Source organism: Gobius niger, assembly GCF_951799975.1.
Source record: "Gobius niger genome assembly, chromosome: 19".
Lineage (NCBI taxonomy): Eukaryota > Metazoa > Chordata > Actinopteri > Gobiiformes > Gobiidae > Gobius > Gobius niger.
Window position 1 is genome coordinate 14896141 of NC_136870.1, and position 20009 is coordinate 14916149.

General features: G+C 43.8%; 2 protein-coding genes across 3 annotated transcripts; both read left to right on the plus strand.

Annotated features, from left to right (window-relative positions):
- Nucleotides 1–817: 817 nt before the first annotated feature.
- On the plus strand, nucleotides 818–3402 carry chrm3b (cholinergic receptor, muscarinic 3b; the record flags this gene model as incomplete). Its single annotated transcript, XM_079576866.1, has 5 exons — nucleotides 818–866; nucleotides 933–1081; nucleotides 1605–1900; nucleotides 2142–2728; nucleotides 2914–3402. The coding sequence occupies 5 exons, from the start codon at nucleotides 818–820 to the stop codon at nucleotides 3318–3320; spliced, it is 1488 nt and encodes a 495-aa protein (XP_079432992.1). The 3' UTR covers nucleotides 3321–3402.
- Nucleotides 3403–4320: 918 nt separating this feature from the next.
- On the plus strand, nucleotides 4321–14816 carry fmn2b (formin 2b). 2 transcript variants are annotated; one of them, XM_079576925.1, is made up of 20 exons: nucleotides 4321–6175; nucleotides 6375–6610; nucleotides 6850–7031; nucleotides 7365–7506; nucleotides 7632–7655; nucleotides 7745–7788; nucleotides 7884–8770; nucleotides 9230–9374; nucleotides 9503–9590; nucleotides 9717–9778; nucleotides 9970–10061; nucleotides 10451–10580; nucleotides 10649–10795; nucleotides 11349–11408; nucleotides 12491–12611; nucleotides 13942–14034; nucleotides 14097–14148; nucleotides 14217–14366; nucleotides 14440–14521; nucleotides 14699–14816. In XM_079576925.1, exons 1-20 carry the CDS (start codon nucleotides 4848–4850, stop codon nucleotides 14723–14725), a joined length of 4092 nt encoding a protein of 1363 aa, XP_079433051.1. In that variant the 5' UTR covers nucleotides 4321–4847; the 3' UTR covers nucleotides 14726–14816. The 2 variants fall into 2 exon arrangements, with proteins under 2 accessions (XP_079433051.1, XP_079433052.1); XM_079576926.1 differs by lacking the exon at nucleotides 7632–7655.
- The last annotated feature ends 5193 nt before the right edge of the window (nucleotides 14817–20009 follow it).

Here is a 20009-nt window from a genome sequence, read left to right on the forward strand (position 1 = left end):
GCAGGAAAGACCAGACTTCTATGGCCTAGATTGTAGTTTTTTTGTTTTGTTTTTCGTTTTATATCATTACTGGATCTATCCACAAGAAACAAAAAAGTGTCATGAAGTCCAACATCTTCTCTGTCAATGTCAATCAAATATTGTTTTTATTAACAATAGAATAAAAAATAGGGGCATTTTTGTGTAGAACTTTAAAACGACTTTAAAGAATAATGTAGAAAATGTGTGGACCCGATCCTTCACACAAGAAACAAGGATCTTCATGTGGGTTATATATTTAAAAAACTATATTACCATTACTACTATGATACTAATTACCCAGATTCATAGGTCCCGCCTTTTATCTGAAATTGTGACAATACTTGAACATTGTGAACGTCTTTATTATTTTTTATGATTATAATCTCATTCACCCTGAGCTGACTGGAATGGGACTTGACTCCTGAATGGTCACAGAAGATGAGAGCGGATGGTTGTGGCTTTAATTAGTACAGCCTGTATTAGTCTTGTGTGCACTTCTTTACAGGCTATGCTAATCTATGCCAGAACCAGCAAAACATCGACTCTGAAAACCACAACATCTACTCTTCTGGTGAGTGGGGGAATCTGTAGGAGATGTCAGGAGGATAGGGAAGAAACAGCTTGAGTGAGAAGCTAAAGGCAGATGTGTCCAGGAAGATGAAGGTATCTCTGGGCACCCTTTTCATAAATAGTATCCTGTATTATACTATTGTTATTGGAGTTTTTATCGTGGATGGAGATTTCTGCTAAACCAGACTGGATGCTCTTTTTGTAGATGTCCATTGTTGTCTGAAACATGGCCAGCAGCTCTACTCTGGTGCCACAGCCCAGCCCCAGTCTCCCAGGTGAGAATCCATCACACTTACTAAAGTTCATCGGCAGTAATAACCAACCTCTGCCCCTGCCCGTAGGACCGCAGTTGCTGGAGATACTGTCTACTGTGGGAGGATGGAGCCATCCAAATCAGTCCAATCAAGTAGGAAACTCGAGCCATCTAAATGAGAGTTCAGCTGCAGATCCTCCAGCGTTCGACCCGCTGGGTGGGCACACTGTCTGGCAGGTACAGCACCAGCCAACACAGTCTCACTCCGTGCCCATCATAAAGTGACGCATGGTCAGTGCACTGTTTTTAACTATCTCTGATGGGCAGAGTATTTAAGTCATTTGAATTAGACTCCGGGAGCTTCAATAATTGACCAGACAACATACATGTATGCCTGTTTTTGTCAATACTCTGATGGAAAGAGTTTTTAATTCATTTGAACTTAACTGAGGGAATAAATCTAATGAAAAATGTTTCTGTCAGAGATGGATAAAAACAGGCATGTGATTTGAGTTCACGGGTACCATCAGCTGTTGCAGCTCCTGGAGTTTTGTCCAAATTAATTACAAACTCCCCACACCAACCAATAGTGCATACTCCTCACACACCACATTCGGACAGACAAGGAGGACACAACAGCATGGACATGACAGTATGCATGAACCACAATAACTTTAACAGGGCTTTTGTACTGCCTTTGGTCCTAAATGTATAGAGCGATAGAAAGGTGACGCCACACTTCCCTTGAATGTGCTAACAGGTTGTTATAATCGTCTTCCTGACTGGCTCGCTGTCCCTTGTCACTGTGGTGGGAAATATTCTCGTCTTGGTCTCATTCAAAATCAACAAAGCTCTGAAAACTGTGAACAACTACTACCTCTTAAGCCTGGCCTTCGCAGACCTGACCATCGGAACCCTCTCCATGAACCTTTACACCACCTACATCATCATGGACCAGTGGGCGCTGGGGCCACTCGTGTGCGACGTGTGGCTGGCTATTGACTATGTGGCCAGCAACGCTTCTGTCATGAACCTGCTGGTCATCAGCTTTGACAGGTGAGACATGCACAAGATCCTCCTACATTTTCTTAACCTTGTTTGTGATGAGAATAACAAGTCACTGTAGACACTTCAGTAAGATGGATATAGAATTGTTGGCTGAAGAGCCAACAATTCTTTTACTGAGAGAGAGAAACAAACATATATTTGACCGATAGACCGAGACTCAACACAGCCACGGGGAAACTTTCAGAGACGAACACTCCGACCACACTGATTTGTTTGTTTTTGTGTTCAGATACTTTTCTGTGATGCGACCTTTGACCTACATGGCGAAGCGCACCACAAAGCGGGCCATGGTGATGATTTGCCTTGCCTGGTCTATCTCCTTTGTGCTTTGGGCTCCAGCTATCCTGTTCTGGCAGTACATTGTGGGAGAGCGGACAGTGCAGCCCACTGAGTGCTACATCCAGTTCCTGTCAGAGCCCATCATCACCTTCTGCACAGCCATCGCTGCCTTCTACCTCCCTGTGTCCATTATGAGCGTTCTCTTCTGGAGGATTTACCAGGAGACAGAGAAGAGGGCTAAAGATGTGCAGGGTCTCAAGGGCTCTGGCTCTGCCCCCAGGCCATCACAGTCAGACGGGGCTGTGCTGAGACAGATGAGCTCCCAGAGCTGCAGCAGCGTGGAGCTCAATAACACCCAGGAAGTGTCCAGACAGAGACAACCCAGGGGAAGAGTCCCCTGTCCACAGGGCTTCTGCTGCCCGTGTCCTCCCAGCATGTTCAGCCGAGCAGAAGGAGCCATGGAGCCAGGCAGCAGTGACTCCGTCAAGAGACCTTCCACAGGGAGAGACACTCCCCAGCCTCCAGCCCCTACAGCAGGTCAGACACACTCTTCTGCCCCACTAAAGGACTTCTTTCAGCTGTCCTAGACTGCTTCAGCTATTGGCACTTTTGTATCTTTTCATAAATACAGTATGATGACTTTGTTGACATTGTTAATCATGAAGTGTTCTGCCTTTTGGTTTGTGACATGCTTATGTATGTGGCTTGTTTGTGTTTTTCAGATAAACAGCACTCTCCAGTAGTTCAGAGTGAGCAGACTCCCTCCATCAGTATAAAGGATGCAGCTACAGCCAAACGATTAGCATCAAAAGCAAAGAGTGAAATCAACAAGCGCAAGAACGAGAAGAAAGCCAATGAGAAGAAGGCAGCTCGGACACTTAGTGCTATTCTACTGGCATTTGTCACTACATGGCTTCCATACAACATCATGGTTCTGGTGAACACTTTCTGCCAGAACTGTATCCCTGACAGCCTGTGGGCTCTGGGTTACTGGCTCTGCTACGTCAACAGCACAGTCAACCCCATGTGCTACGCTCTGTGCAACAAGACCTTCCGCGACACCTTCAGGGATATTCTGTTGTGTCAGTGGAGCAAGCGCAAAAAGCCCACCGTGGCCTTCCGCAGATAAGGTCCATTGTAAAGAAGCCTGCTCTGTGCTCTGATAAATGCTGTTTCAGTCACACACAAAGTCATGATGCAACAATGTTGTTTTGGACCCATGATAGACTCATGATGAATGCATTCATCCATCCGTGTATACATGCCCAATACTGCAAATGAAATAACATCCAGGATAAAATAATTGATTTTAAAAAGTGTATTTTTCAAGAGTGTCCTGGCAGGGGAACAACTTCACACACAAGTTACAATTGTACACATAATCACAAATAAACATTGCATAATTCAATCAAGATAATACAATCAGATAAAACAGCAACATGTGAAAGACTTTGCTTTTATTTTCTTATCAAAATCACAAATAAAAAACAACTATGTTTGCTGTCTATTATGTCACATAAAGCAATAGTTATTTCATTATAATAAACATGTTGAAAGCTGATAATACTGTCATACTAACTGCTGTTGCACAAATATTCTGTGTAGTAAAGGATCCCCACTGCAAATATAATGTTATATTTTCTAAACAATTATTGCAACTTTTGAATAACTGCCTCCTCAATATATACAGTACCTAACAACAAACAGACACCTAGAATCCATGCACTAAATAAAGTTTTGACAAGTGGACACCATTTTTCCCTGTTTATTGAGAGGTAAGATCCAGAAATGTATATTTCCTTGCGGGAAAGACTCAGAAAAGAAGATGCGAGTCATTATATATTATCAGGTGGTAGCAGTAGTTATTGATTATGTCTGTGTAGTTACAGTTGAGCAGCAGTACCCTCTCATGTCAGATGAGGGTACTGCGACCTGTGAAGCATGGATAGCTCTCTTTGTTCTGCTTCAGTGAAATGAGATTAGATAGAAGTTTAATGACCTCAGAAATTCACTTGTTTCATCAGCTCTGAAGAACACTCAAGGGGTGCAAAAATTCAAAAGTCAAAAGTCAAAAGTCAAATCAAGTAATAGTAAATCGAGGTACAATGAATAAGTGTATGAACATATTTGTGGTCAGGGCAGTAAAATAACATTATCAAGGTTAGATCACTGTTTTTTCCTTCTCTGAGTAATTTCTCCGGCCAGCTGTCTGTCTATGTGTTCTGCAGCTTTATCCATGCACTCTCAGTGCACTCTGGGTAATGTATGCTTCTGCCTGAGTGTGATGGGAAATGTAGTAGAGAGTGACTGCGGTGCCTGTGAGCCTCCCCCACCCATACCCCTGTTTCTTCTAACAGCATCTCCTCCATCCCAGGCCTTTGTGCTCCTTATAGCGGCTATATCATCCAGTGAGACCCCCAGCCCACTCCCTGAGCAGAAGGTAGCGGGGGTGGGGGCTCGGGAAAGGGGCTGAAGACAGCAGTCCCCTGCATCAGTAACAGCATCACAGCCTCAGCCTCGTCACCGGAACACAGCAGACGTAAGCAGCAGCCTAGCATCACACACCAGCTGCAGTCCCTCCAGAACCAGGCACCACTGTGGTGAAGGGGGTAGCCATGGCCTGAGCCCCTGTCTCTCTTTGCCTCACAGTGTCAACATGGGGAACCAGGAGGCAAGGCAGCGCAAAGCTAATGGCAGCTACCCTTCTCTGGATGATGGATCCAAAGATTCAGGGGAGCGGAAAGGAGGAAAGAAGATCCATGGTAAACAGGGGGGAGGGGGGCAGCATGGCACAGCCACAAACAAGAGAAAGCATAAATCTGAGTCCAAGTCTGTGTTTTCCATTCGTAAGAAGAGAGGCCAGCTCAAAGGCAAAGGATGCTCGTCTGTAAGTGGGTCTAAAGAAGATGTGCTGGCAAGTCCACAGCATATTCATGACCCAGACCCCAGCAAGACCCCGGACCTGTCCGCTGACGAGCTGGGACAGTCTGACAACGAGTGTCTTGCTCCTGAGACCCGCGACAATGAACATCCGGGGGAACGAGGTAACAAGGCTGGCAGCTCAGGCTCAGACACTGACATCTACAGCTTCCACTCAGCTGCAGACCACCACGACCTTCTGGCTGACATCCAGCTCACCATTCGCCTCCAGCACCAGCAGCATGGGGGAGCCCGGAGCAGTGCCCACACTCCCACCGACCAAGAGCAGGTTGTGGGGGTGGGCAATGGCAAGCAGAGCAACGGAGGTGTCTACCTCACTCCCCCAGAGGTTCTGGGCCTGACCCCAGAGCTGGAGCTGGGCTCTGATGCACTGTCCTTCCTGGAGAGTGGGCCGGGTCACCCCCCTGAAGAGCCTGGAGAGCCCCAGCCCTGTCAGGAGAAACACTCCCCGATTTTACAGCAGAGCACAGCACAGACTGAGGCAGAGCGACCGGACACTGAGGCCCCTGTTTGTACTCCCACAGATCTGTCCCCCCATACAGAGGTTTCCATAGCAACATATGGGGGGGCCACTGGCAGCCCTGTTACCATGACAAACACAGCCTTCATGTTTGCCAGTGCTGACGAAGCAGCTCAGGAGGAGTATGTGGGGCAAGTTGAAGAGTGGGGTGCCCCTGTGGAACTGCCATGTAATGGTGATGAGGGGCTCAGCTCAGGGGTGGGAGGGAAGGTGGGGTCAGGGACCAGTGCTGAGTCTCTGGAGGATTGTGTCAGTGCTGACTCCGAACACAGCCTCTCAGTCACCGACAGCACAGCCATCTCCATTCAGCATTGCCGGAGGAGTCCTCTGCCTCCTCAAGAGAGCCCCTCCATAGCCAAGAGAGGGCTCAGGCCCAGCCCAGTCAGCACCAGTCCTGTGGTCAAACCGTATCCCCCTATTTTCCCCTCATACATCAAGACCACTACAAGGCAGCTCAGCTCTCCAGGACACTCCCCCTCTCACAGCCCACTGTCCCCCCGCCGGGATACGCATACGTTGCACAGGTATGCTTAGATGCAATTTAATCTCCAATCAATGTATAATATGTAAATTGTGTGCTCAGGTTTGGAAATTGACTGTGTTCCAGAGTTAAGCCTCAGTGTGTGTCTGAGCCAAAAGGATGTCTGTAGGATAAAGAATGAAATGCATATACAAAAATTCCACCCCTCCAAACTCTGTCCACACTAACCTTATTGGATGCAGGACTCTTGCAGAAAGCCGTAGACTCCACAGGCATCGCTCGCGGAGTATTGGAAGGCCCCTAAGTCGCTCTGCTGATTGGACGGAGGAGCTGAGGGTCTGCCGGGAACAGGAGGATGTTTCTGGAATCTGCCGAGACTTTCTAGAGACGCACCGGGGCGGCAGCCAACCTCTCTGCCCCACCAGACGATCTTCTTGTGGACAGAACAGCACCTGCTCGTACCAGGATGTATTCACAGGTGAGTTTACCCAGAGCAACGGTCTCTGCTCATGTCAGCTTGCACAGCACATGTATTCAGGTAGTGGTGTTCTTTTTTACATGTTGAATATTCAGAACTATTCAGAACAGAATATTAATATATTACCAAAGAAGGAGCATGTCTAACCAAAGATGACTGCCTGGTCAGCTCTTCTCACTCCTCTCATAGGTAGCTGAGTGTGGTGAATGACCTGTATCTGTACGTGCGTCTGTGTCCAGGGCGTACACTTCTGGAGAAGCTCTTCCATCAGCAGCAGCAGCAGCAGCAGGATGAGACAGAGGAGGCAGAGCAGCTCTGCTCCAAGATTCTGGCAATGGGTCTGCTGCAACCCTTCACTGAATGCTTCAGAGAACCTCTGGGGGACAGTACGGGACAACTCCCCACAACAGCCAAGTTCACTGTAGGTGCTACATTACCCCTCACAATGGAGGTCTTATGGAGTACATGATTACACCTTTACAAGTCAAGCATAACATATAAAGAGGAAATCAGTGTCTGTATGTGTGAGGCATGTATGGGTGAAATCAGTCTCTCTCTTTTTGGCTTGGTTTGCTTGATTGATTGACAGCTTTGTATCTGGTAATTACTGTGTCAAGTGATCAAATGAAACATTCATTTGCAAACTTTTTCCGGAAGCACTGTAAGACTTTGCCCAGTAACTGTTTTCACATATTGTTCTGATGCGTGTATATTTACTTACAGTCCTTGTGCTAAAGCTTTTCTTTGTGCACAGCATGACCAGCTGTACACCTGGGCAGCCGTGAGCCAGCCTCCACTCTCTCTGGAGGCTTTGGAATTGAAGGGCCAGCTCCGAGCTGCCTGCAGCCAGGTTAGACCCGGAGTGGACAGCAGGCGACCAAGCACCACAGAGGCTGGTATGCAGATCCCTGACACACTAAATACACAATGTCGTATTGTGATGTGTAGAATATAGATTAAAAATGTATGTGAGGTGAAATTAAAATGTCAGTATATGTGATATTTGTTACCCTTGTCCCAGTCTGCCCCTCAGGAGACAATCAGGGTGAGCTACAGTATATCACTAGTTATTTCAAATGAACAAACTACAGACCAATGTGTATTTAAAACTCTTCTGGACCTTGTGTCTTACAGAGAACTCATCCTGTTTGAAACAACAGGAAAATCAAGAATGTCAGGTTTGTCCTTCATTCAAGAGTATTTTGAGTTTCTTTTGTAATATACGAATTGTCTTTGCTGAGCATTCAGAAGTTTCACAAAGGCTTTGTTGCAGGATGAATATGTCCTGAAGTCAGCAAAGCTGAAGGAGAAACATGTGAATGTGATTCAGCAGCTGGAGCAAACCATCGAGGACCTCCGCACTAAGATTGCAGAGTTGGAGAAGCAGCCCCCCCTTGTGGACACTAAAGTCATTACCGTGGAGCGAGAGTGTGGGGGGTGTGAGCCAGTACTACGGCCGCTGTGTGATGCCCACTTGCAAACTTCCCCGTGCTGTCTTCAGGTTAAATCAGTGCAGACCTCACCAATAGATGAAAACTTCAAACTACCTTCTAGTGACACAAGCGGGGTCAATGGGGTCCCGCACCGACCCTCTGGCCCAGACGTTTTTCTTTGCTCTTGTCAGAAACAGCCATCTCCTCTACCAGGACCTTTTCCACCTGTACACAATATTGACCTTGCTCCGCCACCACCTCCTCCTCCACCTCCTCCTCCACTCCCTGATGCTATTTCTTCCCAGCTCCGTGGAACTGCACCTCCACCCCCTCCACCACCACCTCTCCCTGGGGCTGTTCCTCCCCCTCCTCCTCCCCCACCTCTTCCTGGGGTTGCACCTCCACCGCCTCCCCCTCTTCCTGGAGTTGCACCTCCACCGCCTCCCCCTCTCCCTGGGGTAGCACCTCCGCCGCCACCGCCTCTCCCTGGGGCAGCACCTCCACCACCTCCCCCTCTCCCTGGAACTGCACCTCCACCTCCTCCACCTCCTCCAGGTGCAGCGTGCATACCTCCTCCTCCGCCTCACGGCTCTCTGCCCCCTCCTCTGCCTTTCGGACTGTACAGTCTGGGTCTGGCCCAGGAAAAGCCACCTCGAAAAGCTCTACTGGAGCCTCCTAGACCAATGAAGCCCTTATACTGGACCAGGATTCAGCTGAACACCAAAAAGTACGCAATATTTGAAATCTGAAATGCTATTGATATATTTAGGACAACCCACATTGTTGTCCGTGACAAAACATTGGCCTCACTCTCACTGGGACACTGAACAATTATTTTAAATAGCAAGCCAAGAAAGAACACCTTATTACTGAGTCTGGACACACTTTCTTTTGTTATCCTTCACTTCATTTTCCTTTTTTTTTTTTTTATATGTATTTATATTTAATTTTGACCACATCAGTCCATCTTTTTTTTGTCCTTGTTTGGTCTCATTAAGGCCACTTTACACTCCTCACTGTTAACACAAACTAAGACCTTTTATATGCACTAAAATCAGAGCACAATTTAGCTTCTTCAACTTTGCTTTCCCCATGGTAATAGGCTACAATTATAGCTCAAAAACATAAAAGTGCCACAGTGTTTAAAAGTTCAAAAGTGTGATGAAAACCACTTGCTCCTTCTCAGGGAAGTCTCATTGTCATCAGTGTGGGACAAGATCGAAGAGCCTGAGGTGGACTTTGAGGAGTTTGTGGAGTTGTTCTCTAAGACTGCAGTGAAGGAAAAGAAGCAGCCACTCTCTGATACTATCACCAAGTCCAAGGCTAAGCAGGTCAGTGCTCCCCAGAATCTTTTTTGTACTTACACATAATGCTCTGTTGCTCTTTCATGTCCGTCTGATTGGTGTTAGCATGGAGCATTTATCTGTACATAACTGTCCCCTCCCACCGCCATTTTTAGGTTGTAAAACTTCTGAACAACAAGCGCTCTCAGGCTGTGGGAATCCTCATGTCCTCTCTGCACCTGGATATGAAGGACATCCAACACGGTCAGTACTTGAAAAAAAAAAAAAAAGTCTAACATGATGGGCCATGTGTATCACTGTAACATAACATGCCTCCCATACTACACGTCCCTATGTGTTACTGTATGTGCTTCACTCTGACTTATGTAGCTGTGCTGAACCTGGACTACACTGTGGTGGACCTGGAGACCCTGCAGGCACTGTATGAGAATGTGAGATTTTTACCTATTTTCAGTTATTTATTTAGCTTTACTCCAACTGTATTTGAGAATGTTCAAGATATTTTACATGTAAAAATGCAGTCTATATCCAACACACACAAATAACCAAAGGCACAAAGAACGTTGGTGTTTGTGGTTAAGAAGCTGTTCATAGCTGTTTTTTGTTGTTCTGGTTGTGACAGAGAGCCCAGCAGGATGAGTTGGATAAAATTCAAAAGCACGTGAAAGCCTCCAAAGACAAAGACAGCAGCAAGCCCCTGGACAAACCTGAACAGTGAGTTCTGCGCCTGCTGCTCACACCTGATAAAGCTAGTCAGCGCACACCCAGGCCATACATGAAAGACAACACATCAGCCTTTAACACACAGGCCTGAAGTCATCCTGCCCTTTATATGCGCCTGTAAACACACCAGCCTGGAACCCTGTGACACACCAGCCTGTAACACACCAGCCTGAAATCATTCGGCCCTTTATAAACTGTATATGTCCGTAACACAACTGCACATAAGCCACCAGCCTGTAAAACGCATGTGTAACATCTTTAATGTATCAGACTGTATGACACCTACTAGTAATACAACAGTATGCAACACAGCCGCCGGACACACCCTGCCTGTAACCCAACAGTCCATGGCAACAGGCTACTTTGTCCCCTTTTTGCAGGTTTCTGTATGAGTTGTCTCTCATACCAAGCTTCTCTGGGCGAGTCTTCTGTATCCTGTTCCAAAGCAGTTTCAACGAGTGCATGTGTTCCTTATTGAGGAAGTTGGACGTGTTGCGCAGAGTGTGCACGGTGAGAGCCTGCTGTAACAGTCTTGGACCACTGAGTATTCACATAACCACAAAGTCTCTTTGCTGTAGGAGCTGAAGGACGGCGAAACTGTGAAGCAGGTCTTGGGTCTGGTTCTGGCCTTTGGGAACTTCATGAATGGTGGAAATCGAACCAGGGGCCAGGCTGATGGCTTCACCCTCGAAATCCTTCCCAAACTAAAAGACGTTAAGAGCAGTGTGAGTACACCTTCTACATTTGCATATAAAGGTAGTAAGCAGAGACTTCTCCACACACATCTGATCAAATTTGGTAATCAACATGGTTTTTAGAGAAATTGCCACTGAGAAATGAGGCAAGATGTCCTGAAACAAGCCTTTCCTGTTGACAAGTCTCTACTAAAGTCAAACAAATACAGTATTCCAGTGATAACATTATGTGACATTGTTTTTGTACCATGAACACACTTCCTGCATTTTTACAGTGAGGAGAGATTAAGTTCATACATGTATTTTTATTAAAGTAAAAGCTCTACTATAAATGGACACATAAAAATGGTAAATGGTCACATTTATATAGTGCCTTTACATCAAGGAACCCATTCACACTCTCATTCATACACCAGTGTACGCAGACACTAGAGGCAAGGTGGGTGAAGTGTCTTGCCGAAGGACACAACAACAGTGTGTTCCTGTGGGATTCGAACCACCGATCACAAGATGACCCACTCTACTCTCTGCGGCACTGTCGCCCCAACTATACGAAATGATAAAACTGTGTTTTATATTCCAGGACGGGTCCAAGAGCCTGCTGGCCTACATCGTCAGATACTTCCTCCAACATTTCAGTGAGGTCCGTCTGTGCCAAGTCCCCCTTATTTGTGTGTTCAATTGTGTGGCTACTGTGCTGAGCTTGACATAAACATTTTTGCTCACAGGTCTTTTTTAAAATTTAATTAGGGGTTGATTGTCTGATGCAAACTTTCAAACTTTCTGCAAAGTTTCTGCGATAATTTATAAAATGGTTTGTTTTGTAACACTGTTTAATCATTCCTGTGATTTTGATGAAGATCAGACCACATTTAGTGACCAATTTAGGCAGAAATTTAAGAAATTCCGAACAGTGTACTTGCTTTTTCTTGCCACTGTATACACTATAGGGAAAGACACATTTGCATTTTTTTTCTCTCACTGTCTGTGAGTAACAATAATACTTTCAGCACACTGCCCAACCTTGCAAAAATAGTTTATTAGGATTAGGTCAACGTTTCGGTCCTGAGACCTTCATCAGGCAAATTGCTGAAGAGCTCCAGGTGACCAGTCTTAAGTAAGGGTGCCCCCCTTAAAGGGACACTGTGCCAAAAATGGTCAACCCATTAATACTCATCAAACAGGCCTTAGAAAATGCAGACAAAATATATACATTATATAAACAGCAGTGCATCTGATTACACAGGTGTAGACCACAGGTGCAACAAAAAAACCTGGTGGAGCTGCAGCGATCCTAACATGTAAACAACATGGTCACAGTACACCATAAAAGATCAGTATAGTCGGGTTACAAAAAAATGTTCAAGTTAAATTCGTCATTGAGACCTTTAGAAGCCAATTGTAAAGCGTGGATCCAATCAACACTACCGTGATTGAGGAGTTTATCATGATCTCCCCCTCTGACTTTCTGCGATAATTTATAAAATGTTAAACTTTTTTGCTTTAAGTCACAGGGATCCATCAAATCTAAAATAGGAGTTACATTTGCTGTGTACAAACTAAAAGTTCTATAAGTGTACGCAATGTGCTCTGCAAATTTGGTGTACACTTAAACTTAAGTAGGCTGAGCCTATTCCACCAATACAAAGTGGATGTAGTGGGACTAAATGTGTTACTAATTGAATTGTTGAACTTTGTTCTGAGTGTGACCCTGTGCTTGGGCAGGACGCTGGCCGGGAGACCTGTGTGTTCCCTCTTCCAGAGCCTCATGATCTCTTCCAGGCCTCACAGATGAAGTTTGAAGATTTCCAAAAAGACCTACTACGGCTTCGAAAGGACTTGAGAGGTAGAGTACCTTTTAAATCAATTCAGCATTTGCTGCACACTGTCTCCCTCATTCACTTCAAATTATATGTCTCAGTCCACCACATACATTTATGAGCTTTGGGAACAGCCCTCCACAGTTTAGAAGCTCAGGAGCTCCCACCTCCACATAAACCCATTAGACCTGTATGATACCATAAAGGTCAACTACTCCATAATGATAACTTTGGAAAACATCAATTATCATATTATCATAGTAATTAGTCTCTCTCTGAGCTTATCAGGACTTGTTTCTCTATCAGCCGGAGGTCCCCTGACAGCACCTTTGAGGTTCAGTTAGAACATGAACCCATTCAGGAGGTTCATGAAACAAAATACTTGGGCATAATCTTAGATAAACACCTAAAGTTTCAAAGTCAAGTCACTAACGTCTGCAGGAAAGTGAAATCTAATCTGAACTGTTTTCGTTTTATAAGAAGAGAGTTATCACACCACGCGGCTCTATTGTACATGCATGCAATGGTTTTTTCACATTTGTCATACTGCATTACAGCATGGTCACAAACATCAGCGTCCACTCTGAAACCAGTCACTTCTCTGTATAAACAGGCAATTAAGATATTTGACAAGAAACCTTTGAGATGGCATCATTGTGATATCATACAAAAGCACAAGTTTTTTACTTTTGAAAACTTTGTAAATTTTAGTATACTGAAATTGACTTTTAAATGTCTGAACAATTGTGTGTCACCTCTGTTCTCTGGCCTCATGGTGAGGGGTCAGGGCTCTCTCAGACCTTCCACCAGACCCTCAGTTAATGGGGATTGTGTGCTCCCAAAATTTAGAAAATCTTTTGGACAGTCGAGCTTGTGGAACTCTCTCCCTACGGCTCTGAAACTGCAGACGAACATTACCATCTTTACCAGAGAGCTTAAACAGTGGCTCAAATCGGCCCAAAGGTGTTCACATGTGTAAAATGTGCCTTATCTAGTTTAATAATCTGTTTTATTGTAGCCGTGTTTAACAATGTGTTTTATTTTTAAATCCTAAAAGCCCCTTATGGACAGGTGTTGAAAATTAGCACATGTGCTATAACACTTTAAACAATGCATCTGGTTCATCCAATGACGTGACCACATTGCTTTGTCCATATTAAATAAATAAATAAATGAAAATGAAATGAGGACTGAGTCACTTTAAATGTAAGTTTTTAGGTTTTTAAGTGTCATTCAGCCCAAAACCACTGATCCATGAACATGCAAACAGACCGCTATCAGACAAAATCAATCTTAGCATCAATCACATTGTATAGCAGTGCTTTAAGCCTAATGTGTTGTCTGTGTCGTGCTCAGCGTGTACAGCTGAGGTGGAAAAGGTTTGTGGCATGTCAGATGGGGAGCATCTACAGCCGTTCAAAGAGAAGATGGAGGACTTCCTCTTACAGGGTAAGCTCTGCTGTGCTTCAGCACATGAAAGAACAAGTTAATGCCTCTTTTTTCCTTTTCAGCCAAAAATGAACTGGAAACGCTTGACTCTCAGCTTGGCAGTACACACACTCTGTAAGTGCTTCGTAGCTAATACAGGATGATCCATGTCAATTCAAGTCTGTAACCTCTGTTATCTGCAGCTTCCTGGAGCTAACCGTCTTCTTCTCAGTGAAGGCCAAAGGTGGAGAGAAAGAGGTGTCTCCCCACACCTGCTTCAGTGTGTGGCATGAGTTCTCCTCTGACCTCAAAGACCAGTGGAAGAGGGAGAACAGGGTCATAATCAAAGAGAGGTGCCATTTTAGCTTCCTGTGAGACAGTTGTCTGAACAGAGGACATGGCACTAAGCTGTGTTGTGTGTTTCAGGCTGAAGGCCGCTGAGGAGAGCTTTCGACAAGTGAAGGAGAAGGCATCCTACAGCGTCAAACCCAAGCACGCATCTGGCATTGTACGTATACGTCTACAACAGCATGGCTCCCCGTAACACAAAAAATATGTATAATAATAATAATAATAATTATTAATAGTAGTAGTAGTAGTAGTAGTAGTAGTAATGGTAGTAGTAGTAGTAATGGTATTATAGTAGTAGCAGTAGTACTAATTTATTAATTTGTTTATTTTGCAGAAAGCTAAGCTTGGTATGAAAATCTGAGTTGACGTGACCACAAAAAATGTATGAAGGAATATGGAAAGGAGCGTGTTAGAGGAAACACAAAGAAGATGTTAGAAAAGGAAGTACGGCATCATCACAGGAATTTTAGTCGCATCAATCTGGAGTTGACTGGGACCCATGTCTGTTCATATGGATCCAAACACAGAATTGCCTTTATTTTTCATTTTCTCAGTGGATGTAATACTGCATAAGTTTGTTTTAGTGCCTGTAACAACACTGTACTAATGTATTGTTCCAAAACGTATAACCACATAGCTTTTAAAGGTCCTATATTATTCTGTATTGTGTGGGAAAAAGTAAAAGCCAAGGTCAGCTTTAATTTCCGAGCATTCAAAATAATTCTCTGCAACTGGTGCAAGGACTTACTTGCCAATGTTGCCCTGAGACAAAAAACATGAACTGATGCATCTGTGAGCATGGAAATCATCAGAATATGTACACAATGAAGGTCTTTTGAACACTTCATGTCCAACCCGTCATAAGGTAAAACCAAGCATTCTTAGTGTTTTAGAAGAGGTGGCCTCAGCATGTAGGACTATAACATGCACAGAAACAAAAAGGTATACCTTGTTTTTCATGAGGGAATCCACCATTACAATGTAAAAGAAAATTAAATAAAATTTAGCTTAATATAGGACCTTTAAAAGCAAACCTTTGTTTAATTGAGTTTGACACAAAAAAAAGTATGTTTAAAGTAAAATGTGGTTCACCTGCATCACCTGTAGAGCCATGAAATACATCAGAAATTAAGTTTGCTGTGTACAATTCAAACTAGAAAAGACCCAACAGAAACTCCATAATCAATAACTCCTCTGCTCACATTTATGAATGTCCTGAATTGGTTGTTTAAATGTGGCTAGTTGTGTCCAGGTATGGCACATGGGGTACATGAAAGAATGGTGCTCAATACAGCTGGGTTTTGAGTGTAAATAAGTGAATGTGAAAATGTACTGTACATAGGAAACTCATAAATGTAAAATAAAATCTTTCAAAGCAAATGGGCTTTCCTCTGTCCATGTTCTGATGTTGACTACTTTACCAAAAAACAAGTCAAAATCATAATGTTGCAAACCATTGCTTTTATGGAGCTTTACAATATCATGATGTATGTACAGTGTGAACCAGATGTTTACTTACAGTGGCAAGAAAAAGTTTTGCTTAAATTGGAATGATTAACACAAATGTCTTAAAGGGACTATACAGAGTTAAAAAATGTTAACATTTTGTATTTTCCTCCCCATACCTGTTCCAGCAAAGTCCTAATGTGTAGAATGAGCTCAGACCTGTTCACCACAACTGCCTCTAAAATCCTTCACTGTCACTCAAAAAGTTGTTAATTCGGGTCCGAAGTGCCGTCATGCACGAGCTTAATATAGAAGCTGCAGTTACGTGTAAGACCTGAGGCGGCCTCAGGGCCTGGGCAACTTGATATCATCAATAGAAAAGTTAATTCACAGGTTGATCAAGGCATTTTGCAGAAAGACCTGGGAAATTCACAACAGCGTGGAATAATTAAGTGATCCCTTGTATTAAATAGCTGCTGATCCTTCTTTTGCAGCAATGACTGCTTTTCTATCGTTGCAGATTAGTCGCTCACAACGATCAGGATGAATCTTGGACCATTCCTCTTTACAAAACTGCTGCAGTTCAGCGAGATTCAGGGGGTGTACTTACTTATTCCTTGCGCTCCCGTGAATGTGTTCATGTTGTGGCCAATAAAAGTATGATAACATGTAAATGTTTGGGTGGTATTGGTTTAAGACACTGTTTAATCATTCCTGTGATTTTGATGAAGATCAGACCACATTTAGTGACCAATTTAGGCAGAAATTTAAGAAATTCCGAACAGTGTACTTGCTTTTTCTTGCCACTGTATACACTATAGGGAAAGACACATTTGCATTTTTTTTCTCTCACTGTCTGTGAGTAACAATAATACTTTCAGCACACTGCCCAACCTTGCAAAAATAGTTTATTAGGATTAGGTCAACGTTTCGGTCCTGAGACCTTCATCAGGCAAATTGCTGAAGAGCTCCAGGTGACCAGTCTTAAGTAAGGTGTGATTGGCACCCAAGGGTGCCCCCCTTAAAGGGACACTGTGCCAAAAATGGTCAACCCATTAATACTCATCAAACAAGCCTTAGAAAATGCAGATAAAATATATACATTATATAAACAGCAGTGCATCTGATTACACAGGTGTAGACCACAGGTGCAACAAAAAAACCTGGTGGAGCTGCAGCGATCCTAACATGTAAACAACATGGTCACAGTACACCATAAAAGATCAGTATAGTCGGGTTACAAAAAAATGTTCAAGTTAAATTCGTCATTGAGACCTTTAGAAGCCAATTGTAAAGCGTGGATCCAATCAACACTACCGAGATTGAGGAGTTTATCATGATCTCCCCCTCTGACTGGACATGTTCAATGCCATAGAACCTCAGAGAACAGACATCATGATTGTTGTCATTAAAATGTAGAGCAACTGGATAATCCCGATTATTTTCGGAGTTTCTCAGGTTAAGGAGAATTTGCCACTCGACGGAAGATTTTATTAATCAAGCAACAGACATGTAAAAAATGAGGCTTGAGCAACGAGGGTATCCCAAAAATTGGATAGATGATGCGTACCTACGGGCACTTTACAAGACCCGTTCTGAAGTATTAAAAAGATGAAGAGGCAAAAAACGTTTCTGTAACATGTAACACTCAATATTCTGCTCACGCGCCCGCCGCCCGCCCTTAAAAAAGTTATTTTAATCATGTGTTAATCATGTGTTCATCAACCCATGTCATCTCCATGTTATGGTGCCCTTGTGGTTTAGCTTATGTAGGTAAAACTACAAGCATTAGTGAGCACAAGAGCTCCATCCGGAGCTCTTTATCCAATTGCTCTACATTTTAATGACAACAATCATGATTCTGTTCTCTGAGGTTCTATGGCATCAAACATGTCCCCCCTCCAGTCAGAGGGGGATTTCATGATAAACTCCTCAAGCAAAGAGAATCTTATTGAGCCACACTTTACAAACGTTGGCTCCTGAAGGCCTCAACGACAAATTTAACTTGAGCATTTTTTTGTAACCTGACTATACTGATCTTTTATTGTGTACTGTGACCATGTTGTTTACATGTTAGGATCGATGGAGCTCCAACAGGTTTTTTTTGTTCCACCTGTGGTCTACATCCATTGATATGTGTAATCAGATGCACTGCAAGGCCTGTTTGACGTGTATTAATGGGTTGACCATTTTTGGCATAGTGTCCCTTTGGGTGTCACCTGGAGCTCTTCAGCAATTTGCCAGATGAAGGTCTAGGCTGAAACGTTGACCTAATCCTAATAAACTATTTTTGCAAGATTGACAGTGTGCGGGAAGTATTATTTCTACTCATGTACGCTGGGATTTTCCCTCATCTCCTACACACCTGCGTCTAGTAATTGATGTGCGAAGTATCTCTTCTATTTTCTTACTGTTTGACATGAAGCCAGAATTAACTTTTACTTTTATAGGTCAATTAGAACTTTTTTAATTATTATTTCTATTTGCTAAATGCCAGAAAATGAAAGATAGAATTTTCTACATGGTTTTATATCACTTTTTACTAAACCAAAAGTTTACATACGTTTCATTAATATTTGGTAGCATTGCCTTTAAACTGTATAACTTGGGTCAAACATTTGGATTTCCTTCCACAAGCTTCTCACAATAGTTGGCAGGAATTGTGTCTATTCCTTTCAAACAAAACTGGTGTGACTGAGCCAAATCTGTTTTTCAGCACTGCTCATACATTTTCAACTGGACTTTGTGATGACCACTTCAAAACATTGTCTTGTTTTCCCTAAGTCACTTTGTAACCAGTATTGGCAGCTTGCTTTGGGTCATTGTCCATTTGGAAGACCCATCAGTGCCCAAGCTTTAACTTCCTGGCTGATGTCTTGAGATGTTGCTCCAATATTTCCACATAGAGTTCTTTCATCATGATGTCATCTATATTGTGAAGTGCTCCAGTCCTTCCCGCAGCAAAACAGCCCCACAGCATGATGCTGCCACCCCCGTCTTTCACAGTTGGGATGGTGTTCTCAGGCTTGCAAGATTCACCCTTTTTCCTCCAAACGTGACGATGGTCATTATGGCCAAACAATTGCATTTTTTCCCTCGTCAGACCGCAGGATATGTCTCCAAAAAGTCTTTATCCTTGTGTGCACGTGCAAACTCTATTCTGGCTTTTTTTTAATGTTTCTTTTGGAGCAAGGGCTTCCTGGCAGAGTTCCCTCTCAGCCCATGTCGGTACAGGACTTGTTTCACTCTGGATGATGACAAACTCTTACCACTTTCAGCATCTTCACCAGGTCTTTTGCATTTGGGTTGATATTCACATTTCAGACCACAGAACGTAACAAAACAATTTCTAAAAAAATCTTTCTCTCATTCTTCTGGAATTTAGCAAATAGAAATCCATCCATCCATCCATTTTCTTCCGCTTTATCCGGGGCCGGGTCGCGGGGGCAGCAGTCTCAGCAGAGATGCCCAAACTTCCCGATCCACACACACCTCCTCCAGCTGTTCTGGGGGGACCCCGAGGCGACACCAGGCCAGCTCGGAGACATAGTCCCACCAGCGTGTCCTGGGTCTTCCACGAGGCCTTGTCCCATAGAAATAATTCTGAAATTCTAATTCACTTTAAAAAGTTCATTCTGGTTTTAAGTCAGACAGTGAAAAAAAAAGCACTTTTTTATATAGTGTATGTAAACATCTGGTTCCCACTGTTTATATTTAGGAAAGTTTTGAACAACAAAAACATAGAGGATGCATTAAAAACAATTATTGCCTAATTTTCACAATATGATGTAAAATTATTGCACTGAGTCACCGTTTCTCCATAGATTTAGGATATTGGTAATTGTAACTTGAAAGGCCATTCTCAAAGTTCCATACCACCTTTGCTATGCCCAATCCCGTCAGACCTTGGAGGCTAAGCATGGTATGTAGGGCCTGGTTGGTACAAAGATGGGAGACCATCTTTAGAGCCACCCCCCTGTTATGGCTCTCATGGCTGCCAGACTTTCTCTGGAGACACTAATAGGGAAAAACGAGGAGATGGTGAAAGACTGTTGTGGAGCAGAGAGAGTGGAGGGAGCTGCCCAGGAGGAAGAGGAATGAGGAGGTGGAACTGACCAGTGCAGGACACCATGCTCTGAAACAGGGACAAACCTAGGAGGCGCTGCACCATTTCAGAGGATCATAGGAGACTGAAGGCA